We start from the raw sequence: 27,888 nt of genomic DNA, 5'->3' as shown, positions 1-27,888 counted from the left end.
ACATATGATCAAAAGCATAATTTTGATAATCTCCTAGTGTAATAGTTGAGTATTTATCGGAGAGATAAGGGCGGCTTTTCTCAATTTGGCTCAAGCCATGACCTCTCAATCTAATGTCGCCACTTCTCATGTACAAGCCATGATGACTCAAGTGAATAGGGAGGTTGGACCTCGAGTTCCTCAACATGCTAACATTGTGGCCTCTCGTTTGAGAGACTTTACTAGGATGAGTCCACCTCTGTTCTTTCGGTCGAGGTCGGATGAGGAACCTCAAGATTTACTTGATGAGGTCTATAAGATTCTTTATACTATGGGGTGACGTCAATTGAGTAATATCTTTCAAGATTACACCCATAGGGCCTTCAAATGATCTCATTAAATCTGAACTAATGTATATTGAACTAACTATATGTTCTCATTAAAATTTCCATTAAAAAATATTATTGAAGAAAACAACAATATAATAAACCAAACCACTTACAACTACTGAAATTAACTACTGGGACTTGGACATGGAGGAATTGGAATATCAATAATTCCCTGCAACATGTGTAATACTTTTTTCATGGAAGGACGAAGAGCTGGTTCGTCCTGAATGCACCAAATTGCCACAGAGATCATTCCTTCCAAGGTCTTCTTGTCTACTTCTTCACTTCCAACAAGTTTGTCTACTTCACCTTCAACAAGACAACTATATGCCCATGTAGAAAGCTGGATTTCTTCTATTTTAGTCACACAGACTTCAATGTTTCTTCTGCAGCAAATGATTTCCAGTAGTACAATACCATAGCTGAAGACATCAACCTTGACTGAGATAGGGGCATTTGTTTGCCACTCTGGTGCTAAATACCCTCTAGTCCCTCTTACACCAGTGAATGTTCTTGTTTGATCAGGCATTAGCAGCTTGGCCAGCCCAAAATCTGAGATTTTAGCTGTTAACAACTCGTCAAGTAAGATGTTTTGTGGCTTTATATCACAGTGGATAATTGGAGCTTCACATTCTTCATGGAGGTAAAGGATTCCACTGGCCACGCCTAGTGCAATATTTACTCTTAGGTTCCAATCCGGCCGAATAGCTCCTTGGAACAACAGATTTGCTAGGCAACCATTGCTCATATATTCATAAACAAGAGCTCTTTTTGAGCCTTCAGCACAATACCCAAGCAAACGAATCAAGTTTTTGTGTCGAGTTCTACCAATGACCCTCATTTCTGCTCTGAACTCCCTTTCACCTTCTTCCACTACCTTCTCTAGCCTCTTCACTGCCACAAGGTTTTTACCTTTGTCAAAGCTCCCTTTATAAACTGCTCCAAAAGCACCCTTTCCTAATTCCTCTTTGAAACCATCTGTTGCCCGTTTTAGCTCCCTATATGAGCAAGTTTTGAGTATGAAATCTTTTGTTAAGCCTGTGGTTCCTGTCTGTACTAGCTGCCTGAGCTTTATTATCCTGAATTTGAAGACATAAAAGCCTGAAAATGCAAGAGAAGTACCTGAATATAGAACGAAACTTATTGATAAAACCAAGATCACCACCCATGGTGGCTTCACTGAATCCGTTGTTGGATTTTGCACTGCTAGATTGCTGACTTTGAAGTAAGCAGTGCGAGATCCTTCAGGTGCACCTTTGACATACCTCAAAGGCAGCTTGTGTTTCATACACTGCCCAATTTCATTGAAAAGAGAAGCATCACAATCGCAGTCCTCCAAACAAGATTTACCACAATCTTCTTTTCGTAGAAGTGATGTAACAAAGTAAGGAGGATCCTCCCAGGTCAAATTGGTTGTGGTAGTAATCTTGTAGACACTTACATCTTCTTTCCCATTAATGCACTTTCCTCTGGTGAAGTTCCTTTGACAGTCACCAAAGTTAGGATCATTCTCTCTCAAGTATGACCCTGGTAGACACATACAAGACGGTGCATTGTGATTACTTCTGACACAATAGCCATTAAGGCCACAGAAACCCTTCACAAGACAAATATCATCAATTGCCTCCCACTCCACTACCATTTTAGAATTTCCATTGGAGTCGAATTCATGAGAATAGAGTCGAAAATTCCCATCATAATCTAGAGTGGCCCGATAAATAGCTCTGTCATTCTGTACAAGTGGAGTGTATAATTGTCGAAGTACTGAAGAATCAGTGTCATTGATCAGAAATAAGATGCCAGTGCTGTTAAGAAGCAGGAGATTTCTGCAACCATCACAGTAAATTTGTGAAGACCAATAGGCATCCACTGGGCGAAACAAGTTTCTGGGGTATGCAACAAGGTTCCCATCGTCCTGCATCAAGAGGCGAAATCGCCCTGAGGAATGATTTGTGGAGGAGTAACTAGAAACCAATTTACCCCCACTTGTTAATTTCTGGCCACCTAAAATTGTATCAGTAGGATACCTGAAGCTCTCATAGATAGCTTCATGATCTTGATTGTAAAGAACAAAGTTACCGTTATCAAGCAAGTTGGCATAAGAAGCAGATTCTGATGAACTAGCAACAGTCTTATCCTCACTGTTATCTGTTTTCAGAACTACTTTTCCATCAATGAAAGCCAAGGTAGAATCAACAGATATTTCTGGATCATCAGGAAATACGGTCCACACAATAGTGTTATTGGAGCCTCCCACTAACCAAATTCCCACCTTGTAACCACTTCCTTGTGGATAAAAGCCGAAGGCGAAATGACCTGAAGCTGAGTACCATGCTGTAGATTGTCCAGTGGGATGAAGAGAAGATCCTAATGTTATTGTAATAGGTGGATTTGATTGAGCTCTAGCGGATCCAAAGATAAACAACACAAGTAAGAAATAGAGAGCCATGATATCAATGGGGGAGAAAGAAGGACAAGTTCTAACTGTTAACATGGTTAAGAAATAACAAAAGAAGCAGTTGAGTCAAACAGAACATTTTTTCAAGAAATATCCATGAAGAAGCTGGGAACATTACCTGGTCAAGTCGTCTATTAAGTCTTCTTAATAGAAAATAATAAAGAAGAGTTAAATGCTTTGATCCATAAGTCAATTCACTAAGTCATCATCCTGAGAAAAGTCTATCAAACACAGGAGAGATGGATACTTTTAAACTAATATATTGTGCAAGAATTCAAAACTTGAAAACAAGGGCTGAAAAGGACTACAAAGAAAAAAGTTGCAACTACTCCTTTTCGTCCATATAATTAGTAGAAAATTATTGTCTCTAGTTCTTCATTTTCATATATTCTTCTTTTCGTCCATATTAGTACAAAAGTAGCTTATTTTCTAATTTTATATAAAGATCGATTTAGTGTAATTGTGTCCTTATCTTAATTTCATCTAATAATCTTATTTTATATAGAGACTCTAATTATCCATACCATACTTTTTCTTATAGGTTTATACTTCAAACTGTTGATGTATGACATTATCTAACAATGAGAAACAATGCAATCTACCAAATGTTGTATTCATACAAAACAATACAGTACAATACAAGAACACGATACAATACAATATAATATGATACATTTTGAACAAGATGTAGCAACCAGCCAAACAAAGTGTAAAAGACTTAATGCCATGCCAAAAATGGTATATCCATAGTACCTTCTAACATGAGAACTACATTCCTCATAGAAGGGCGCAAATCAGGGTCATCATGAATGCATAACAATCCAACCTTCACCATCCTCTCCATGGACTTCACATCTACTTCCTCATCTCCCACTAACTTTCTGATATCATTCTCGACAAAGCATTTATGTACCCAACTAGGAAGAAAGATTTCATCCTCTGTTGAGACGTTAACATCCATATTACTTCTACAGCATATGATCTCCAAGAGCATTACTCCATAGCTATAAACATCTACCTTATCGGAGATCAACACACTATTCTGCAACTCTGGTGCCGAATACCCTCTTGTTCCTTTAAGCTGAAGTTGGTTCCCTACTTGATCAGGCACCAGAAACTTAGAAAGCCCAAATTCAGAGATTTTAGCCGTCCATGAATCATCTACTAGGATATTGTGTGGCTTTATGTTGCAGTGAATAATGCAAGTCTCACATTTTTCGTGCAGATAAAGCATACCCCTTGATATGTCCAATGCAAGTCTCATCCTTTGCTCCCAAGAAGGTCTTGTTTCAGAATTGAATATGATATCTGCGAGTGATCCGTTGCTCATGTACTCATACACAAGAAGTTTTTCAGATCCCTCCAAGCAAAACCCAAGCAAATGAACCAAGTTTTTGTGACGAGCTTGCCCAATCGCGGTCATTTCTGCTTTAAATTCCCTTTCTCCTTCATCCCCGATTTTCTTCAATCGTTTTACAGAAACTGTTCTGTTACCTTCTGATAGAATTCCTTTATAGACGTTTCCAAATGAACCATGTCTTTTATCTTCCTTGAAATGTTCAGTGGCTTTCTCAAGCTCACTGTAAGAAAATGATCGAAGAGTGAACTCCTCGTTTGGCCCCAAATATGGATTTTCCAATAGCTTTTGGTATTCGTCCGCTCTGCTTCTGTAGAAAATATAACTGAAAATTGCAACAACAGTGAACAGAAATGCTACAGAACCAAGAACCAGGGATAGAATCAATATTATCTCTTTACTACTTTCATTTCTATTCCTTGTTTTTCCAGGATAGGGAGTGGAGTGACCTGCCATTTGGGAGATGTTATAGCTCTGCTTGACAAAGCCCTTGACGGACTGATCATTTTGTTCAAGTGTAGAATCAATGAATGGAAGCTTAAATTTGCTGCAAACTCCATTCATGTATTGAGCAGCCCAACAAGTACAATCACCCAAGCAAGAATTTCTACAGTCCTGCTTGTTAAAGAATGACAAAAAGTCCCACATCGGTGGTTAATGAGATGAGTGGACTCCTTATAAGGCTTGGGCAATCCTCCTCCCTTTGAGCTAGCTTTTGGGGTGTGAGTTAGGCCTAAGACCTAATTTCACACTGCTCAACCATTGGAACCTGAGAAAATGGATATCCTCCAACTTTCAAGTGTTGAATCGTCGTGACATTGTAGGCCAATGTTGAGTCTCTGCTGCTTCCACAAGACTCTTCGTATATGAATCCCCGATAGCAGCCTTGGAATTTCATTTCACGGTTGACATATGAAAATCCCGGAAAACAAGAACAATCGCCTATGCTGCTGCCATTTTTTGCAGTACAATAACTGTTTAAACCACAGAATCCCCTGGCTTTGCATTGATTCTCCAGCGCTGACCAATTGATTTCCAAGCTTGAGTTGTTAAACTTATGTGTATAAAGCCTAAAAATCCCATCAGGATCAAGAGTTGCGCGATAAGTTGCTGCTGCGCTGTTGGTTGATGATTGATTAGAGGTATTCGCTATGGTATTGCGTTGGAAACGAAAACCATTAGACGCATTCCGAAAGAGTTGGCCTGTTGGAGTAAGACCTATGAAAACTGAGCTAACCTCACCAAATTCACCTCTGGTTTGTAGCATAAAACCCCAATAGGAAGCCTCGGGTCCATTTAAATAATTGGTTGGGTAGGCAACAAGGTTCCCATCAGCCTGCATACTAAGATAAAATCTTCCACTTGAATGATCAACTTCAGTAACACTAGAGACAAGGCTCTGGCCTAATGTTAGACGCTGACCGGCTAGGATGGTGTCTGTTGGATAACCAAAACTTTGCCAAACAACATTTGTTTTGTTATAGATAACAAAGTTACCAGAATCAAGCATGGATGCTGAAGTTACTGGCTGTGGAGATTCTACAATGACTTTCTTGTTCTGTTTTGTCCACAGTATAAGATTGCCTTCCTTTGTGAACTCGATATATGCATCCGAATGAAGTGTAGGATCATCTCTATTTGCAGTCCAAACAACAGTTTTATCATATAGCCATATGCCAACTTGAAATCCATCTCCTTTTTGATAGAAACCAAATGAGAAAAGGCCTGAAGAAGATGGCCAATAACTTGGATTTCGATTCGGATAAAGAAAAGAACCTAAGGTTATGTTGGAGGGCTGTTGCTGAGCTCCAACTTGAATAGCTGCAAATACAAATGGAAGCATCAACAACATGAAAGTAAATGTTATGTTACCCATGACACAAGGATGGGGAATATGCATATACTCTTTGCTAAGTTTTCTTTTGTATTCTAACTTGAGATGGACATTTCCAATTTGAATTATTCTTTTCTAGTAATAATTAGCACATTGACACTTGACACGAATTAGGTAACAGCTGAGTCAACTTCATGTAATATTTTCCAAAACTCCAAAAGGGCTAGTTTGGCCATTATTTGACAAATATCCAAAATTCTCAAGTACTAGTTTTTGGTTGAATCTCATTATTTTATATTTTTGTAAAATATAAATTCTATCTCAAACTTTTTCTTTCAAAAGCATCCTAGTTTACGTGAACATCAAATAGTGATAAAAATTGAAATATTCAGTGAATATTAAATAATGATATGGTTGTTGATGAAAATGATGAACAATCGACTCAAGGTTCAAAGTCGTATGCTTTATCTACTTCTCGATGTATGGAATTATGCTTGTTGCACTCACTCCAAACTATCGCATTGCTCTAGTGTCATGGATACTATTTGTTATTGTAGCAAATAAGATCCAATTGACTTGTAATACAAAATTATGGTTAGTTTTGATAGTTTTAAAAATTTATCGGTATAAATAATATTTTTTTTAAAAAATAAAATAAAGTATATTTCCTAAATACTATAACCAAACACATGATAAAATTTCATCCAAATAATATTTACCAAAAATAATTTGGAATTATAGCCAAACGCAAGCTAACAATTGAAAAGTTAGCAATGTTTTGATAAATGAATGATGCAATGGAAACAGAGTCTTTACTAGGAAGTTTCTTAGGGAGGCGTTATGTATTTCGTTAGTCAATTTTTGTATGACTATTCTATCTTCACTTACGTGTTGGATGGTTTAAGTTTGTCGTTTTGCGCGTTGTATGTTTGATTTCAATTGAAGGCAAATTTCTCTCTTTTCAATGTTCTTTCTTTCCTCACAAAAACAAACTAGAATTACGTTTAGATTTGCATGTTAAGAGGGTTAGACACCCGATTTTGATCCTTTTCGATAATAATTAATTTTTGAATTTTTTAATTTTTAAGCGATTTAGAATAAATAACTTTATAAAATTCAAATATTTCCAAGTTTATGTTAAATAATTTCAACCATTTTTTATAGTATTTAAAATAATAAATTTATTTCATAAAATTATATATGTAATTAGGATATTTCATAAATATCTTAAGATCATTTCAAAAGATTTTGCATTTTAAGTTAAAAGTTTGATTTATAGAGGGAATAGAGAATTAATTAACAATTTAGCTAAACAGAATTAAAAGGTAACCGAAAAGAATTAATTTTAGTAGATTTGGTTGGAATTCAAATAGAATGAATTGATATTAATTACTTAACAAACTTCTTAATTTTAAAGATATAAAATAATTAATTTAGCTATAAATTAATTAATTCATAATTATAACTATGACTCAAACTAAATTAATAAAGGAAAAATTAGCAAACTAGTCACAATCCCTAACTTAAATAATAAAAATATCTACTCTTTAATAATTATTTAAAATGTCAATATTTTAGAAAATAATATGTATTCAAATACTATTATTTGTATTTCCTTTTATTTCTCAAAACAGTCCAACATAAAATACATCCACTATTCATTTAGACTTTTCTAGGCTTTAATATCATTAAATCTATTTTCAATTTTGTTTCTCTTTCATCAAATTTTCACCATTGTTCTCTCATTGTTGAAGAACTAATTATTCAAGTTCATATCAATTACCAATTTGTTCAGATCTATCAATTAATTCAAGAAATGTCTCAATAGATAAATATTTGAATTCATCATTTATTTTGCGAAATTTCATGAGATTTTGTTTTCAAAACCATAAATTATGCTAAATTTTGAATTGTATGTATTACGAATTTTCCGTCATTTTTTCGATTTTATCTGAGTTTGTTAATATATTCATTATATATTTATGCATCTTAGATTTTTAGTATTTTAAACACTTTGTGATTCTATTTTCATATTTGAGATTTAGTATATTGTAATTTGTAGTAATATACATTGACATTCATACATAACATATTATTTGATTTTTTTATATCTATTTATATTTAATAATTTGAAATTTTGCTTATAGGGTTACTAATGCACAAACACAAATTCAGATTTGGATTTGGTGAAAAAAACGGAAAAAAAGAACATAAAAGACGAAGAATAAAGAGAGTCAGAGAAGAAGGTTGCAAAACTGTATTCGTACCAGAGTAGTAATCATATTAATTTTTGTTTGTCAATTGTTTTTTTTACTCATCACTGTATTTTTATTAAGAACATTGTATTTCTTTTGTAGTCTATAGTCATTCAAATAGGTATGTCAAATGAATTTTATTTCTTAAGTATAGATATATCCTATTTTTTAACAGTCAATTTGTATTTATTTATTTTAGAATATTGTTACTACTGTGGAGAACCAGGACACAATAAATAGAATTGTCCAAAACGGAGGAGGAGAAGCAATCGAAGAAATGAAGATCCAAAAAGCCTTGGAGCACGGAAACAGGGAGAAAATACCGATGATGACTATGATGAAATGACAAATTTATGTTTCATGGCATTGGGTGAAACAAGTGAGGTAAGACCTTTTAATCGTCCAAACTGTAATGATATACCAAATTCCTTAGATATGGTCACTGATGAGTTGTAAAAGGTCCTCGACGAATACAATAAAATTGCTCAAGAAAAGAAAGACTGGTAGATTCTTCTCAAAGCAAGTCAGATTGAAGTTGACTTACTGACAAAAGAAGTAGAGGAAGTGAAAATTCAATTGAATAGCATCAGAAAGTCTCCAAGTCACATTTTCTGTTCAATCTAACAAAACAATGACTCATAGTAGAAATTCTGCGAAAATATATCAAATAAATCTACCTCTAACTCTGACTCCTTTAATTCCTCTGATAAAATTACTTGTTACACTTGTGAGGTCATTGGTCATAAATCTTTTAATTGTAGAAAATTTTCTTCTGGGAAATGGATTTAGAGACCAAAGTTGCTAATAATTTAGGACCCAAAAATATTTGGGTTCCTAAAAGAAACTAATCTCATTGTTTTGGAGGGGCAATAAAAAAAACCTACAAAAAGAGAATGTGGATACTTGATAGTGGATGCTCCAGACATATGTGTTGAAAGATGGATGCTCCAGACATATGTGTTGAAAGAAAGAAAACTTCAAAACAATAAAAAGAATAAATGGAGGATGTGTTGATTTGGAGATAATGCAAAAGGAGAAGTTACTGGCGTCGAAACTATCACACTAAGTTCATCATATGATCTAGACGAAGTATAGTTAGTTGAAGGAGTCAAACATAACCTTATCATCATTAGTCAACTGTGTCATGGTGGATTCATGTCACCTTCAATACAAAAAGTTGCATCATTAAACATCCTGAGAAAAAGTTGACTCTTATCGGAGACCGAGTAAATAATATATACATTTTAAATAATGTTGATTTTGCGTCTCTCACATGTCTTACTGCAGTTGCAAAGGATCCATGGATATGACATCAAAAGCTTGGACACGCAAGTATGCCGCTCTCGAAAAATTATCTAGACTCGAACCAGTTCTTGGTCTATGAAAACTAAAGTTTGAAAAAGATCAAATATGTGATGCATGTCAAATGGGTAAGCACACTCGTTCCTCTTTCAAATAAAAAGATATTGTAAGTACTTTTAAACCTCTACAGCTTCTCCATATGGACCTTTTGATCCCAATCGTACTGCCAACATTGGAGGTAAAAGATATGCTTTTGTAATTATTAACGATTCTTCAAGGTTTACATGGGTAATATTCCTAACTCATAAAAATGAAGTTTTTACTAAATTTGAAGCATTTTGTAGAAGATTTCAATGAGAAGCAGAATATTTCATTACTACTATCCATAGTGATCACAGTGGCGAATTCGAGAATAAAACATTTAAAGAATTCGGCGCTCAAAATGGTTTCACTCAGAACTTCTCTGCACCTAGATCTCCTTAATAAATTGGAGTAGTTGAACGAAAAATAAATCACTACAATTTACAACAAGAACATTGCTGCTCGACAGAAGTTTACCTGATCATTTTTAGGCAGAAGTCGTAAGCACTACTTGTCATATTCTTAATAGGTGTCTAATCCGATCGATCCTAAAGAAGACTCCGTATGAATTATGGAGAGGAAAGAAGCCCAACATAAGATACTTTCATCCTTTCGGTTGTAAGTGTTTTATACACAATAACTTAATTGTAAGTGTTTAATCCACAATAACAGTAAGAACAATCACAGAGAATTTGATTCGAGAAGAGATGAAGGTATCTTCCTATGATATGCACCTCTTAGCAGAGCTTTTTGTTGTTTTTTTATGATACTAACCCTATAATCCAGGAAAAATAAGCTATCGTTGATGAAGTCATTGACTACCAAGAAGCTACTTTAAAAGATGCTCAGCCATCAAAAGATATCACAAGGGACACTATCGAACTAAATACTGGCGAGTCGATTATTATGAAAAGGGAGTCGACTACACCAACTGATAAGGCAAATATTTCCAGAGAATGAAGACATAATGCAAACTATCCTAAGAATTACATTCTTGGGAATACTGATGACAAAATGCAAACAAGACCGTCTCTTATAAAACAAGCCTCAGTTGACCTTATATCTCAAATGGAGCCAAAGAAAATAAATGAAGTTATGGAAGACGAGTCATGGGTAAAGGCAATGCAAGAAGAGTTTGATTAATTTGAAAGAAATCAAGTATGAACATTCATGGAAAGACCAAAGAATTGCTCCATAATCGGAACAAAATGGTTTTTTCGTAACAAGTTAGATGAAAACGGTAAGGTTGTTCGAAACAAAGCTCGACTAGTTGCTCAAGGTTACTCTCAACAAGAAGGTATTGACTACGATGAAACTTTTGCTCCTGTAGAAAGGATAGATTCCGTTCGTATCTTACTTGCATTTGCATCCTTCAAACGATTTAAACTTTTCTAAATGGATGTAAAAAGTGCTTTTTTAAATGTCTTTATAAAATAAGAAGTGTTTGTTAAACAACCCCCTGGATTTGAAAATTTCGCTTGTCCTAATTTTGTGTATAAACTTTCAAAAGTGTTTTATGTCCTTATACAGGCTCCAAAGTATGGTATGAAAGACTTAGTACTTTTCTACTCCAAAATAATTTGAGGAAAGATTGATACAACCCTTTTTATTCAAAAATCTGGTTCATATATTCTTATCGTTCAAATATATGTTGATGATATTATTTTTGGTAGCTCTAACTCTTCTTTGTGTGAGAATTTTGCAAATCTTATGAAAAGAGAATTTGAAATGAGTTTAATGAGATAACTTACATTCTTCATTGGATTATAAATCAAGCAGTCAACTAATGGAACTTTTATTAGTCAATCCAAATATACTAAAGACCTTATCAAAAGGTTTGGACTCGAGAAAGGAAAAACTTTTGGGACTCCCATGAGCCCCTCCACGTGTCTTGACACAGACGCACCAGGAAAAGACGTGGATGAAAAAATGTATCGAGGAATGGTTGGATCACTGTTATATCTTACTGCAAGTCGACCAAACGTTATGTTTAGTGTACGCAAATGTGCGTGATTTCAAGTTGCTCCAAAAGAGTCTCATCTCACTACAGTAAAACGGATCATCCTTTATATGATCGGAACCACCAAAATGGGCCTATGGTATCGTCACTTTTCTCACCTTGATTCAATTGGCTACTCATATGCTGACTTTGCAAGTGATAAAAATAATTAGAAAAGTACTAATGGCACTTGTCTAATCTTGGGACAATCTCTTATTTCCTGGCACAACAAAAGGCAAACTTCTGTAGCCCTATCCACTATAGAACCAGAATATCTTGCTGTGGGAAGCTGTGATACTCAATTATCATGAATGATGCATCAGTTACTCGATTATAATATATCATTTGAAGGTGTTCCTATTTACTATGATAATACTACTGCTACAACTTATATAAATATATTGTGCATTACTTCAGGGCTAAGCACATTGATATTAAACACCATTTTATTCGTGATGATGTTGAAAATGGTGATTTTCTATTAGAATTTCTTGATTTTGAGAATTAGTTAGCAGCTATTTTTACCAAACCGTAGCTTGAAGAAAGATTTTGATTTATTCGGAAAAGGTTGGGTATCACTTATTTTTCTCCCTAAACTGATTTTACTTTACTTATTTAAGTTTTTACTGATCTATTTTTTTTAAGTGTACTTCGTCGGTTCTGTTTCTCGAATAGAACTGTAGCCCCTCCTTTCTCTGCCCCCTCTTACTTCTCTCTTCTCCATAAAACTTCTCTTTGCTCCATTCCCCCTCTTACATTTTCTCATCTCATCTGCCCTTTTTTTCTTTATCTTCCTCTCTTCTCCATGACTAGACTCGATCTATGACTTCTCTCCAAATTCATGTCCCTCGTTCTTCTGATGTTTTCTCCCTCTCCTTTAATTCATATGATGAATCACGAGACTTACCTCCTGTGTCATCAATATGGAAGATCACTGCTCCATGGACTAAGTGTGCGAAGAAGACAAAACCTAGTTCCTCTGGTACATTGTCCCCTAAGGACATGCACCAGTTCTGGGGAGTCGATCATAAGAACAGGTATGAACAATTCTTGTGTCGACCCATTGTGCCTGGCAGAATGGCGAATATCAATCAATTGGATGATTCAAACTGTACGGTAATCCCCTCTCTTAAGGCTCAACTATTTATTTTATATGGACTTGAAGTGTTTGAAGATGTTGTTCGACTATTTTATGCTAATATCCGTGTTTCTAACGACAATGGTGAGTTATAAACTCTTATTTTGGGCAATTGCCTTATTATCAGTAAACCTTTGTTTGAGGATGTGTTTGACAGAAAACAAATTTTGGGGTTATTTCATCTATGAATGATAGTTGGTTTGATGCCTTCGAAGTCACACTAGATGGTGCTAAATCCGTTGTAGCTGAACTCAGTGCATAGTTGACTGACTTTGGACCCCTGTGTTTTGAAACTGCATTTTGGCTCATATTATTGCAACTAATAGGGATGTCTTTGTTCTTTCTTGTTTTCCTAAGAGGTACAGAGTCAACTGGGCAAATTATTTCAAGGAATATCTATGGGAAAGTGTTGAGGAATCAAACCCTACAACAAGTCTACTGTATGGGTTGCTTTTATCTCGAATTCTTGTGGACCGTCTCATTGATCTTTCCAAATACATACCTAATGTAATCAACTCCACTTATAACTCTCGCACATTCTCCAGTATGGGATATGTGGAAGTAGGTAACAAGTGGGTAAAGAAGGATTCTGTCCAAGAACGGGCCAAAGTGGATAAACCATCAAAAATATCTAGAGATTCAGCAGCTCTTCTTCTTAAGGATTTAGAGGAACTCAATACTCGTACTGTGGTTATGGAGTGTGGACTTGAAACTCTTCAGGATGTTGTTGAAGAAGTGTTGCACCTTTAGATTGATACTAGTATTGTTATTGGTAAACTTCGTATTGATGTGACAGGAATTAAGCAGGAAGGCATTGCCACAATCAACCGTCTTACCAAACAAATCGACACTGTCAAGGGAGGAGTCGAATCCTCTAACACTAATTTTGCAATCTTAGTTCAGACCTCCTACTCAAATCTCTCCTGAAATGTGAAGCATTCTTACAAGTCCTTCAATGACACGATTGTTAACTCTCTGAAATACTTCTGGGTTAAAAAATGCTAGACTCTTGGTGTCTATCTCTTCTTCTGTAACTTTTGAACTATTTCTACAGGGATATGTCCATGCGCTTTTTGGACTGTATATTGAAGGTTTCTAGCCTTCCTACCGTTGTTTCGTTGTTTATTAGTATCTGGTTTTTTTTTTATTATGCCAAAGGGGGAGAATGTTTTTAGTCTCAGTCCATGTTGAGAAACGCTCAAAATAAGAGGCACTCAACTCAGGTGGAGCCTTCACATGGACCTCATTGTCTCTAGGAAGCTTCATTATGTGTATTTCTCCATTTAAATTTACTAAAATATTATATTAAGATTGTCATTATACAACACAAAGTACAAGGCTATCGAGATAACAGTCCGAATGATTGCAGTGATCACACTAATAATGGAAAAATCTAGTTAAGAATGGAAAATAAATATTTGAACAATCAGATCAAATCTCACAGTCTATAAAATCAAAGATGCATACAAGGAAAGTCAACCAAATCAATCAAGGATAAAATCAAAGACAAATTAAGCAAACATTATGGGACTAGCATCTACAAGAAGCACAAGACAAATCAACCTTAAGGAAAGAATTAATCCAACCAAGACTCAAACTGACTCAAGATCTTCACACAAGGAAATAATTGATATATTATGCACATATTTAATATAAACATGATTCAGCAGATCAATTACAAATGAATTAATGATAAGAACAAAGATCCCTGATTCAAACACCTTGGGGTTTCTCATAAGAGCATACACTATATAATCCTCCTCTGTCATTAATGTGAAGCACACAACTTCACTTGAACTTATGCTTTGTACACGTGAGTGAGCAATTGTGTAAAGAAAAAGATTCTGAGAGTAGGTTATACAAGTAGAGGTAGTATTAAAGGTAGAAGATCTGATTTGCATATCAGACAAGATCGGAAGACTACTCATTCTGTACAATCCAGTTTAAAATGAGTTTTGAAGGGAAACCTTGAAACCCAAGGGTACTGGACTAGGCAACACATTGGTAATCTGAACCAGTATCTATTTCTCGAGTTCATTTACTTTCATTCAATTATTTTGTTTTACTTTGTCAAACTAACTTGCAAGATTAGTTGACTATCTTACAGAGACAATCGATTGGACGAATATTTTAATTCAACCCCCATCTTGACTTTCACTAATCACCAACATTCAAGGTAACTTCCCCTCGCCCTTTCTCAGCAAAATATTTCATTCGTTCTTTAGACTTTAGAATATTTGTGCGCAATTGAGATAGAGTTTCATCACGTTTTCTAAAAGCAGCCGTGACAGGGTTATGGGAGCCATCCATAACATAACGAGAAATTGTAAGAGAAGGTCTACCATAGACAACCTCAAAAAGAGTCATATGGGAACTAGATTGATAGGTTGTATTATACCATAACTCAGCCCATGGAAGGAGTTTAAACCAATGAGTTCGAGAATCAGCACTAAAACACCTCAAATACGATTCTAAGCACTTGTTGAGAGCCTCAGTTTGACCATTTGTTTGAGGATGGTATGTTGAAATTTTCGCTAAGTGAGTGTCTTTTAGGCGATTGATTTCCTTCCAAAAATCTAATAAGAAAGGAGGATCTCTATCAGTGAAAATCATAGAAGGAAAACCATGCAATTTGATGTAATCCTTTACAAAAACATTAGTTACTGATTGGTAAAAGAAGGGGGTAAGGCAACAAAATGCCCATACTTTGAAAAGAGGATCCACAATCACTAAAATAGTTGTGCTTCTATATAAAGGAGGAAGACTTGTGATAAAATTCATGGAGATTTCCTCAAAAATGGCATCAGGAAGTCGAAAAGGTTGAAGAAGTCCTGATGGCTTCAATTGAATATGCTTCATTTGTTGGCAAACTTGGCAGTGAGAAACAAAGTCCTTTGCATCAGAACACATGCCTTGACAATAAAAACTTTAGGAAAGCCGATGAAAAGTTCTAGCTATACCAGCATGTCCTCCTGTAGTGGAAGCATGAAATTCTTGTAACGACAACTTATTAAGAGTCTAATCAGTGGCCACCATGGAAAGAGTAGTCCAACAAGAAGATAGGATCATCCTGAAGTTTTTGGAGAAGATCAACTAAGGAGGCATCATGTTGTTAAGTTCTCGTAGTTTCGACACTAAGTCAAATTCAGTTACTGCCATTGTAAGAGAATAATAAACAGGCAAACGAGAAATGACGTCAGTAGCGGTGTTCAATTTTCTCGGTCTATACGAGATCTCAAAGCTATAACCCATAAATTTAGTTGATCACTTCCGTTGTTCAAGAGTTTGGATTACCTGAGTAATCAATGACTTGAGAGGTTCTTGATCCAGATGAATTTGTCTCTGTAGAGACCCTCATAATGAACTAGGTTGAGCTAGAGCTTACCAAGACGTTCAACGATTAGACGTCTATGTGCTTGCATGTGTTCTTGTGTACCTTTGCATGTTTCGTGAGTTATTTTGGATTAAAAATTATAGGGGAGAACCCTTATACCTATATGGACATATATAGGGGTTAATTTATGGGTATGACTCCCCAAAGACCACCCTAAGGGTCCTTGAGAAGGACCTAAGACTTGGCAACAAAACTGCCAAAACAGTGTCAATCAACTAACCAATCGTTAGCCTGTTGACATACCGTGGTTTCACGGTATCTTTAATGCTTTTTTCTTAAGTTTAGTGTGTGTCCAAAAGCCTTTTTGTATTAATTTTTATGTAAGTTTCTCTTTATTTGCAGGAAATCTGTCTAAAGATGAACGCAGAAGTTTTTGAGCAAACGGAGCTTGTGACGTCCGTCATGCCTGTGACGGTCCGTAGGTGGCATCGTAGTGAAGATGTTGAAGGAAGATGGGGAAGTCTGACCAAGTGTGGGGATACGAAGTGCGTGACGGACCGTCGTAGCCATGACGGTCCGTCCTGCTGGTTCATCATGAAGATCAGAGAAGTAGTCCTAGTGCCCAAATTCCAAGAGTTCAAGTGTTATGGAACGGAGACCCTCGACGGACCGTTGTGCCTGTGACGATCCGTCATACCTGCCGTCGAGGGTAATGAAGAGCGCAACAGAAGAATTTTCAAAGTATGGGACGACAGAGTCCATGATGGCCCATTGTGACCACGATGACCTGTCGCGGGTCCGTCGACCCAGCCGCGTTTTGATAGATTTTCAGCAAATAGAGTTCTTCTTTGATTAGGTTTTTGTTTTTTTTAAATAGTTCGAAAAACCTCATTTTTGGGGTGAGACTCTTGGTTATTATACACTTTTATGTTATATTCTTTGTGAAGAGATTATCTTGATTATTACACTTTGGATTGTTACACTTTTCTCTGGAGTTGATTGTTGGTGATTTTGTCGTTAATCAAGTAAATTTATGGATTTTATTCTTTCTCATTGAAGTAAGTGCATGAATTCTTATATCATATATATGAATATTGTGATTATGACTATGGGTAACTAAACTCCATAACTAGGGTTGTGGGAACCATAAGCGAATAATGAGGTAAAACCTAACTAAAATAACAATTCTAGAATAGTGTCTTGCATGTATTGATAATTCTTTCGCTTAGAAGTCTTTTTAACCGATGGCCAACGTTAGAACTCGCCTTAATGCTACTTGCCCGACCAAAGAGGTAGATAATAGGAAAAGAATTATCAACATAGATTTAGTGTATACTATCTAATCGACTAGTATTAATTGGTACGAGCTAATAACTTAGTCAAATATCGAATATGATGCTTAATATGAGGTAAAGGTAAGGGTTAGTATAGCAACGCACGTAGCCGGACCAAGGTGCGGAGTGAAATTTTCTAGATGCCGGACCAAGGATTTAGAAATACATAACTTATCACTTTGCATGCAAGATACTAGGAAAGAATCGTTATAGTTAGAATTATCAAGTTAGGAACCTGTGGGGAACACGTAAACCCTAGTTACTTTTATTAATTGATTAAACTCCAACATTTGAATCTGTTAGTTGTCTCCTTTAATTTAGCTAATTATTTTCATTCATTTAGAAATAAACCCCCCCCCCCTTTTTATTGTCTATGTTTTCCAAGGAAATACTTGACTAAATAGTAGTAATAATAGATTGAAGTTAAGTCTGAACTATTTTCCTCGTGGGAACGATCCTAACCTCTTGGGTTCTTTACTTGATACGACCGCTTTACTTCTTATTTGAGAAGTAAGTTTGAGCGTATCACCTGTCGATCAAACGATGACTCGTCGACTTGGTCCGTCGATTGGACCTGCAAGTCTGCAAGTTTTGGAGCTTCAAACCAAAACCACGAGCCATCATTAATGAGACGTCGATCAAACGACGGTCCGTCATTGGTAGGTGTCGTTGGTGGCCTGCAAAAGTTGTCTGTAAATTTGGCCAAGCTAGGGGTGTTTTAGTAAATTCACCCCAAGTCTTTTTAAGTTTTTGGACAATGGTTAAGGTTTTTTTTAGGTATTTTAAGTTAGTTTATACCGTTATACTTAGGTTAGTCTTCACTTTTCAAAATCACGACCCCTCCCTCAAGAAAGGCTCTCTCAAACTTTATAGAAGCTAAAACTCAAGGAAGGGCTATAAGTGAAGGTTTTGGACGTTTTCTTCACCAATATTTAGTGGGTTTCTTCACATTGAGGCATGGTAGTTCATCCTTGAACCTTGTTTCATTCAAGGAGTCATTCCAAAGATTTTTCAAAAAGGGTTTCAAACTCCAAATTCTTCTATCTTTAACTCTAAGCATGGGTCTTTGAATGAAATAATTTTATGGATGAAATATGTTATTTTCAATGTTAGTTGATAAATTTAATATCAAAACCCCAATGAACCCATGTTTATGTATATTATCAACTTTTGGCTTATGGAGTGGGTTTAGTGTTTATGTCTAGATAATGTTAGAGTTGAGTTTCCTATGCTGTATTTTGAATTACCTACTGCCTTATTGTGCTTTATTATGAGGATTTTGTGAAGTCTTGAGAAAAGGTGGCTAAGGCTTGGATGAAGGGTAAGTTGATTTATGTTGTTTAGTTCTTATTGAAATGATTTTGAGTGGTATGGTCCACCTTTAGTGGCGGTGTTTACTTGAAGTGTATGAATTTATGTATGAATATGTGTATTGTGATTATGGCCTTGAAGTCATAGCATGTGAAGTGAAGTGATGATTATGTGTATAAGCTTTATATGTATTATGAAGTTGTTAATGTGTATCTTGAAGATATTATGCCTAAATGAAGGATAGGTATATGTGAAGCATGATAGTGTGTGAAGTATGAAGAATGTAGTATGATCATGTTTAAAAGTCAATGTTATGAGTAATGGTGATTATGTGAAGGTGTGCCACATGTATTCACACACATTATGAATGAAAGATGAAGTTATGAATGTAAATGGGGGATTTTAGGGTGGACACTCCACGTGAGTATAGATGAAGTGTATAGGCCATTCCCTACTATTCATAAAGAACTCTAGAAATGAAAAGAGGATTTTGGGGTGAACACTCTTCATGAGTCGATATGAAGTGTTTAGTAGCAACCTCACTATTTTCAAGAGCTTTCTAAGATAGGTTGGAGGTTAGATATTCTTCGTGAGTTAAGATTTGGTGTTCAAAAGTAACCTCTAGGAATAAGTACCCTTTGTTAGTTGATATGTAGTGCTAAATAGTTATCCCTTAACCTATAGTAAATGAATGTTTAAGACTCCGTGGGGAAGTTATGCTTAGCACCGTGAGGATTTGAAGAAGGCGTGGGTACACTTTGTTAGTAGAGATATTGAATCCAATGTACCTCTTGAGATGAGTGATCCTCGTTAGTAGAGAATGAGTTACTTAGAAGCAATCTCTTTATCCCTTAACTATGCGCCCGCGTAGGTGTATCTATTGGAGAATCCATGTAAAGGCTAAAGTGAATGACCCTACCTTAGGCAAGTGGGGATCCCTCATACGGTAGGGGTTAATACCGGGATTCCATGTCTAGATCTCATGGTCTATGCCGATTAAAGTTATCCCTCACAAATGAATGTAATGAACTAAGTCTTCTAAAAGGTGTACTACTTAGGGTAGGTGGTGGAATGGGACGCTATCTATCCATTGCACAAGTAGGCATTTTGAGGGAGTCTTGGTGTGTCCTTTTATGAAAATGAATGAATGGATCATTATATAATGTAAATGAAGTAATCTAAATTTTATCTAATGGAAGTGAAACATGTTGATTATATTTCTAAGGTTCATGAAGTATGATAGTTTAAGTGTAAGACTTATGAAGGTTATGTAAATGATGAATGTGATGTGCCTAGTCTAGTCTTTAGTATTGAAGGTTGACTTGCTAAGTGAAATGAAGCGTGCTTATCTTTGGTAATCTTAAGGATCACTTAAGTGTGTATTTAAGAGATTGTATGGGTGGTTCCTTCATTTCTTACCTTAGTGAGTCTTAGGATAACTTTGGATAGGAAAAGTCTATATGAAATGGGTTTACTATAAAGTGTGACCTTATTTTGAAATTATGGGAATTTTACCTTATGTGCTAAATGATGATCTATATGATGGTTTATGATTTATTTCATGAAGGTTTAACGAAAATAGCATGAAAGGTTTTTTTCAACTAAATGTCCTCTTTTGCGTGTTTTTGGATAATGCCATACTTAGTACAATGTTTGTACAAACCCCATACTTTTCTATATTCCAAAGTATAGGTTGAAGGCAAGTGAAGATTCTTAGAAGGAAAAACTTAGGAAGTTGAATCTCTCAAGACTTGGTATGTCCTCATATATTCGAGGACATAACCTATGTTTCTTTAGTTTCTTCTTTAAGACTTGTATAAGACTTATTATGTATTACTTTCAATGTAAAGGGTCGTGACCCTAAGATATTTAAGATGTGTCTTTAAGTTGGCTTGTGACGATGAGACTTGTTCCTTAGTCTTTATAAAACAGTTTCTCATTTATATTGTTGTAAAAAGTTTTAATTCCGCACTATTTTTCATACTTATGTTATGATGATAGCTAAGAGGCTGGTGCAAGACCTCCGTGAGGTCAATTGTGCTGCGTAACGACTCAAAAGTGCCCTCTTCTTCTAGGGCATACTTGCGGGTCGTTACAGTTTGAACCGTGAATATCTTTTGAAAGTTGATGAGGCGAAGAATAGGGAAAGTACTAAGAACCTCTTTGAGTTTAACAAAGGTAAAAACCTCAAGATCAGTCAAACGAAAGGCGTCATTTTTCAATAAATCAGTGAGCGTCGAAGCAATATGGTCATATGATTTGAAAAAACGGCGATAATAGCCGATAAGTCCCAGAAAATCCCGAACATCCATCACGGTCATAGGTGTAGGACAAGAATAATAGCATGTATCTTATCCGGGTCTACTTGAAGTCACCTAAAAGAATTAATATGGTCAAGATACTCAATAGAGGTTCGACCAAATTGGCAATTGGAACGTTTAACCACCAATGCGTGTTCGCATAAGGCCTCAAATACTTTTTTGTAAATGGTCCAGGTGGTCAGGGCACGATTGGCTATATACCAAGATATCATCAAACAATACCAAAACAAACTGGCGGAGAAATGATTTAAAAACTAAGTTCATGGTCGCCTGAAAGGTTGATGGTGCATTAGAAACACTAAAAGGAATTACAACAAACTCATAGTGCCCTTCGTGAGTTCAGAATGTCATTTTCTCAATATCCAGTGGATGAACTTGAATTCGGTGGTAACCAGTGAACAAATCTAACTTACAAAAGAATCATGCCCCATGGAGTTCGTCAAAGAGCTCATCAATGGTAGGGATGGGAAAATGGTTTTTGACAGTAATAAGGTTGAGAGCACGATAATCGACACAAATCACCAGGTTCTTACTTTCTTTATAACAAGAAGAATAAGGGAAGACTAAGGGTTGAAACTAGGGAGAATCACACCATCTTTGATCATTTTAGAGACCAACCTTTCCATCTTGAATTTCTAAAAATGGGGGTAGCGATTTGGGCGAACATTCACCAAATTCGAATTGGGCAACAAAGAAATAAAAAGATTATGAGGTTAAAAGGACTAAAGTAGTGTTTTTTTTAAGATATCTGAAAAGAAAAATAGTAGAGAGGTCAAATCGGGGGAAGCTGTGGTAATGGTAGAGAGTTTGGAGCAATAAGATCCAAGCGATAGAATCAGGCAACTGAATCAGTAGTGGTTAAATGACAAAGAGAGGAAAAGTAATCTTGGTCCATAGATTGAGCATGATACCGAACCACTTGATGGTATTTTCCGCAAAAGAGAACTCAAAGATGAGACTAGCATAGTCTGAGATAGTTCTACCCAAAGTGTGCAACCAAACTATTCCAAGGATCATATCAGACCCGTGAAATTCTATGATAAAAATATGTGCAAAGAGTAAATCCTTGAATGGTGAGTGAGACTTGATGAACCACCCAAAACATCTTAGTGTATGACCACTGCCTACAAGAACTGAAAATTTGGAGGTCTTCATTGGTAGTTAGAGAAATATATCAGACCCATGAAATTTTATGATAAGAAAATTAGTGCAAATAGTAAATCCTTGAATGGTGAGTGAGACCTAATAAACGACCCTTAAACATCTTAGTGTATTACCACTGCCCACAAGAACTGAAAATTGGGAGGAGGACTGAGTTGGTAGTTTGAGAAAATTGGCAATACGAGGATGCATAAAGTTTTGAGTGATGGCCCCGTCAAGAAGAACCTTGACCAGATATCCCTTGACATTACTGGAAAAACAAAGAGCAGTGGGGTGTAAGCCATCAGATAAGGCAAGATAACAGATAGCCTGAACTGGTGCTTCCTCAGTACAAGGAAGGGTAATAAACTCGTCAATGACCATTTTGGATTTAGGAGGTGGAAGTAGTACAATCTCGTGTTCTGATTAGAGAAGTATATGTTGGGGGGATAGAAGTATTAAGATGGTTCTTGTGACATTTCTCATCACAATCATAACAAAGATTAGTCTCACATTTGCATTGCCTTTCAGCAGGAGTAAGCATTTTATAAAGAACATGACCCACACTAGGTAGGGACGTTGAAGGGCCATGGGATGAAGCCGGTGAAATTAGTGTGGAAGAGGTCGGAGAAAATGAAGGGATGTTTGAGTGACTGGAAAATTTAGGGCCTGTGTAATGAGAAGTATTTTGTTGGCTGGGTTTACATGAGCCCGATAACTTTTGCTCATGTAAATAGGTTAGCCTAATAGCATCATTAAGATCAACGGGGGAAAAATCTAGTACCACAGAATTTATATCGTGTTTGATCCCTGAAATAAGTGTGTGCATCAGTTGGTGTGATGCCATACCCGACGTCCAATTTGCAATCTTCTCAAATTGAGAGAAGATATTTACGAACATATGAGGTCATTTGGAGTTTCGCCAGAACATCTTCAGGAGCCTCTAGTGTTTTTGCACAAAAAGGAGTCACCAAAGCTCTAGTGAAGTGCTCCCAGCCAATCAACTAGTGATCTTTGTACATCCGTTGAAACCAGTCACGAGCATCACCTACAAGGTAAAAAATGGCCAATATAAGGCGTTGCTCATAAGAAACCCCATAGGCATCAAGTACTGATTAGTTTGGAACACCCAACTCTCAGTGTGAGCTCCATCAAACTTAGGCAAATCGATTGAGGCTGGTTTGTCACGACGAAACGCTATGTATGGGTTTGAAGGGGGATGAAGTGGAAACTGGGTTTGTGGTGGGACTGGGTTTGGGGAGGAAACTGGGGTTATGGAGAAAAAGGGGAGAAAATGGGATTCTGGTTAGGAGCGGTGTGTTGGTGGTAGAAAGTTTGTGGAGGTGGCTGTCACGATTGGAGTCTAGACCCCAGACGAGACCGGCGTCGTTGACCTATCAGAGGTCGCAGACAAGCCTACATACATCATTCTTACTCCATCTAGATTAATTTTAGCGGAAAATTTGAAACTTTTTGTTTCCTACAGGCTTACTAAACATTCTATTATATGTATAATTGTTCACTATCAACCATCTAACATTAAGATCATCAAATGAAATAAATAGTCCATAGCTGCACTAAATGTGTACTTGTCAAAACGGCACCAATACAAAGTCTGAAATGAAATGGGAAATGAAACACTAGTGGAACATGCTCCACTAGCTAAAGCCTACATCTAAGCTAGATAATAATAGTAGGCAGCCTCAAAAGCATGAGGGCCTACCAAGTCCGGATGAAAGCTCCACGTCCGGATAGCTGCAACGTCAACCTGTAAGCTCTAGCGTCCACCTGTACCTGCACCTAAAATTATAGAGTTGTATGGAATCAGTACACACTTGTACTAAGTACGAGTCTATGCAAACGCACACCAAGGACATGCATGAGAAAGGATAGCTCTTTCCTAACAACATGATTTTAGAAGGTCAAGTCAGTGGACTTGCCAAATTTAGATTAGGAAAGTGAGTGAGCTTTCCAAATTTGGATTAGGAAAGTCATGCCATGAGAATAACATGCATCATCATACTTATCATATTGCACACAACAAATAACATCTTACACTTAGCACATATCATATTGCATATAGAACATAACATCTTTCATATCATTCATTCATATGCCATGAGACCTTGGAATCATGGACTTAACATTAAGACTTCCCAGAAATGAGGGCTCAACATATGGGACCTCAACTAGGGAGTCTTCTTTGGCAAACACAGAGTCTGCTTTGAACATTCATACGTACTGTATTTCATTTCATTCATAGGCCAGTGTAAACACCAGCTATACCTAGGATGTAGTTTAAGACTTTCATCGGTTCGTTGTGCAATGACCAAGAATGACCTAATGTCATTACTTGAGTCTAACTGACCTTTTGATTATGCTATCCTAACACCTTTGGTATCATTCATTTCATTATGTGCATCATTTGAGGATGGCCTCTTTCATTCATTGGGAACTTTAAATTTAATCATGTGAGCATCATGAAATCCAGTTTCATGAAACCCCACACTGAAAAGAGGTGGAATCACCGGCCAAAGTGACCCAAAACATGCTAGCGTACATGAGAATTGAACCCTGCCAAATCCCTATATTGGAAGTATAGGTTCGAAGACTAGGAGATATAAGGAGACCCATACCGGAATGCCGGACAATCTCATCTCATGAGAGTTACGTGAACCTCCGCCCATCACCGCTCATAGCTAGTCTATCGGTGCTCAGTATAAAGTTCCATTACATTCAACTCATACGTCATGGAAGTTGGCTTCTAGTATGAGGACATCATAGCTCAATAGATGATTTATCATCTCATCATTAGTATTAAGTGTGTTAATCTCAATACTTTCATTAGAGTGTTCATAGAGACTGGTCTCTTCATTAACTTCACACTCTCATAGGTGAGTACGTTTTGGTAACATTTAATTAGGCTCATTTGAGATTGCTCTCATCTTTTACATTGGCCTCATATCATGTTGTCACCACATTCATTATCATTAGCACATTTGCTCTTCATAGTTACTCACCCCTTTTTAAGTGAATGTTCATTTTATCATATGCCAATGCACTTGGCCATTTGGTGTGTTTCACACTCTGACTTAACCCTTCTAGGGTTTCATTTTTTCATTGTTCATTTCATCATTTCATTGTTCATTTCATCATATGTCAATGCACTTTCCCATTTAGTGTATTTAACACTCGTACTTAACCCTTCTAGGGTTTCGTCATTTCATTACATACATCTTAGGTTCACTTACTTTTAAATGTACGCTAGACTTATGGGTCTATACATACAATCCGTGGGGCTTCATTCATAGTTTGTCTAAGTGATTCATATTTACACAAGAATATGTGGTACAAGACTTATGCATCTTGTAGACATGCCAAGATATTGATTTCGATATTTAGAGGCAACATTCATTAAATATTTACTTATGTATGACTTATGTGTCAATACGAAATTGGGCAAGAGAAACCGATTTTGAAACCCTTGGACAACACTTAATCTTATTTTAGACTTGATAATCACATTTTTTAGTTTTGGCGGACTCTAGTTCGATCCCCATCAACCCCATAATATTTCCTTTCTTTTTCTCCTCTTCTTTTTCGTTTAAGTAAAGGAGGTTGTGGGTTCAATCCCCCACAAGCTCATTATTTTTGTTTTATTTTATCTCTTAACTTTCTCACCTATCCAAGAGGTTGTGGGTTCAATCCCCACTCTCCAAATTTATTTTCTCCTTTATTTTTCTGCTAACTCTCTCATCCATTCAAGAGGTTGTGGGTTCAATCCCCACTCACCACATCTATTTTTCCTTGCATTTTTCTCACGAAATTTTTATGAAATTTTCATTTAGTGAGGTCAAAGTTTCAATCCCAAATGACCTCATATTTTTAAAACAATTTAAACGAAGCTCATTTTTTTTAAAGTTGGCCGAGACTACAATTTCCAGCAGGCTGGAAATTTGTCTCTTCCAATCCATTTTTGTCTTAGTCTTTTGTTGATTTTTTTGAAGCTTTCATGTAATGATGTATTGGGTTCAATCCTTAGTGATCTCACTTATTTTACATTTATTTTTCATTGCATTTTGTTTGGCCGAACCCAACCTACCAAATGCTGGAAATTTGTTCACTATTTTTAGCTTCTTTTTATCATCATTCATACGTTAATTCTTAAGGCATTTTGTGCATCATTTGGTGCATCTTTAAGTGTAATCGTTTTATGATTATATTCAGCCAATAATTACCATTTCATCCACCAACATTACAACACTTTTTACACCTCATGATTCACACCCACATTTGCACATAAAATTCAATCATAAAAACATTTTCACAAACTTCGGTTAACATATAACTTAACATACTTACAATTCCAACACATAATCAAGAACACATTATCACGAAATAAAAATTCGTACTTAAACTACCACAAAACATACCAACAACATTATATCTAACCTATTTCACATTGAGATCAAAGGGATACTAGGGACAAGGAGTTCGACAAAAACAGGAATAACCTTAGTTTTTGAGTAGATTCATTTGAGCCTTAAAGGTCTCATGGGTAAGGGACCAAGATTAAGAAAACCCATACCTTATTTTGACGTTCAAACCTTGAAGTTGCTGCCCAAAACTCCGCTCAAGAACACGTCTAAGCCTCCTCAATATTAACTCCACTCGAATGACAACCTCCCTTAGCCTAGTGTGCGGTTAATGTTTGTTTTCGTGTGAGTTCTTCAAGTATGAAGAACTTGGTTTATTTTTCTGATTTTGTATCTTATTTTGGCAGAGAAATTTCGTGTGAAATAGGCAGAGAGAATGAGCGTGTGAATGGACAAATAAACCTGAGAGATAGTAGGAGTTATATTAGGCTTTGGAGTATAGTTTAGAACTTAAATAAAGATCACATTTATTCATTGCTTCCCCCTAGGTTCAAACCTGGGTGAAGCAAGACTTCACTTCAAGAGCTCAATTTCGGCTCTCTCTCCCCAAATTTCCCCTCCACCTTATTAATTAAATAATTAATTATATTTAGGTTAATTACGATATTACCCTTATCCTGGAAAAAGATCAGTTTACCCTTAGACCCTCCAAACCTAAGATTTCCTCTTTTTAAGTCCGGTAAAGACTCCTTCGAGTAAATCTTCGTATTCTAGAGCCCTACATGGTTGGACCCAACCTTTCCTAGCTCAACTAACTCTCCAAGTTAGTTGGCTTGGATATAGCAAGGGTTCCGAAGTATGGTTCTACGCGCATCAATCCGTGTGAACCCTGGTCTAATCATAGGCATTCTTGACACTTTAAGTATCACTTAGTATATCCATTTTTAGGGTTGTTACAGTGGCATGGTGGGCGGAGATGGAACACTAGAAACAGAGCTTTTTCCCGGTTGTTGTCCTAACTTGTTTGGTTGTAGGGTGGAGAGCTGAGAAAGAATTTCGTGAAACATGGAGGTATGACTCTAGATTGTAGCAAACATGGATTCAAAGCTCTTGTTGTGGGAAGCCATTTGTTCTTCGACTTGTCTCAGATCTTCACCTAATGTTTGAGTCGAGTATTATGTGTCGCGTCACCTAATTGTAGAGGAGGGTCAATGAAAGCACTAAATGATATGAACCAACTTGTATTGATAAACTGATAGGGAATACAAGCTTTTAGGGAA

General features: G+C 36.3%; 2 protein-coding genes across 2 annotated transcripts; both read right to left on the bottom strand.

Annotated features, from left to right (window-relative positions):
- Nucleotides 1-325: 325 nt before the first annotated feature.
- Nucleotides 326-2,938, bottom strand: LOC107015501 (G-type lectin S-receptor-like serine/threonine-protein kinase LECRK2). The gene has a single exon (XM_015215797.2). It carries the CDS (start codon nucleotides 2,860-2,862, stop codon nucleotides 493-495), a length of 2,370 nt encoding a protein of 789 aa, XP_015071283.1. The 5' UTR covers nucleotides 2,863-2,938; the 3' UTR covers nucleotides 326-492.
- A 472-nt stretch (nucleotides 2,939-3,410) lies between these two features.
- Nucleotides 3,411-6,275, bottom strand: LOC107015502 (G-type lectin S-receptor-like serine/threonine-protein kinase LECRK1). The gene is made up of 2 exons (XM_015215799.2): nucleotides 4,940-6,275; nucleotides 3,411-4,803 (listed from the first exon to the last, which is right to left on the bottom strand). The coding sequence occupies exons 1-2, from the start codon at nucleotides 6,081-6,083 to the stop codon at nucleotides 3,545-3,547; spliced, it is 2,403 nt and encodes an 800-aa protein (XP_015071285.1). The 5' UTR covers nucleotides 6,084-6,275; the 3' UTR covers nucleotides 3,411-3,544.
- Between the last annotated feature and the right edge of the window lie 21,613 nt (nucleotides 6,276-27,888).

Source organism: Solanum pennellii, chromosome 3 (genome assembly GCF_001406875.1).
Source record: "Solanum pennellii chromosome 3, SPENNV200".
Lineage (NCBI taxonomy): Eukaryota > Viridiplantae > Streptophyta > Magnoliopsida > Solanales > Solanaceae > Solanum > Solanum pennellii.
Note: the sequence above shows the minus strand (reverse complement) of the source record. Positions and strands in the feature narration are given on the sequence as shown.

Excerpts from the sequence above, each read along its gene's own strand:
- LOC107015501 (XM_015215797.2), bottom strand. The coding sequence starts at position 2,862 with ATGTTAACAGTTAGAACTTGTCCTTCTTTCTCCCCCATTGATATCATG.
- LOC107015502 (XM_015215799.2), bottom strand. The coding sequence starts at position 6,083 with ATGCATATTCCCCATCCTTGTGTCATGGGTAACATAACATTTACTTTC. Across the intron at positions 4,804-4,939 it reads TTCTCAGGTTCCAATGGTTG|AGCAGGACTGTAGAAATTCT; the intron begins AGCAGTGTGAAA and ends CATTCTTTAACA.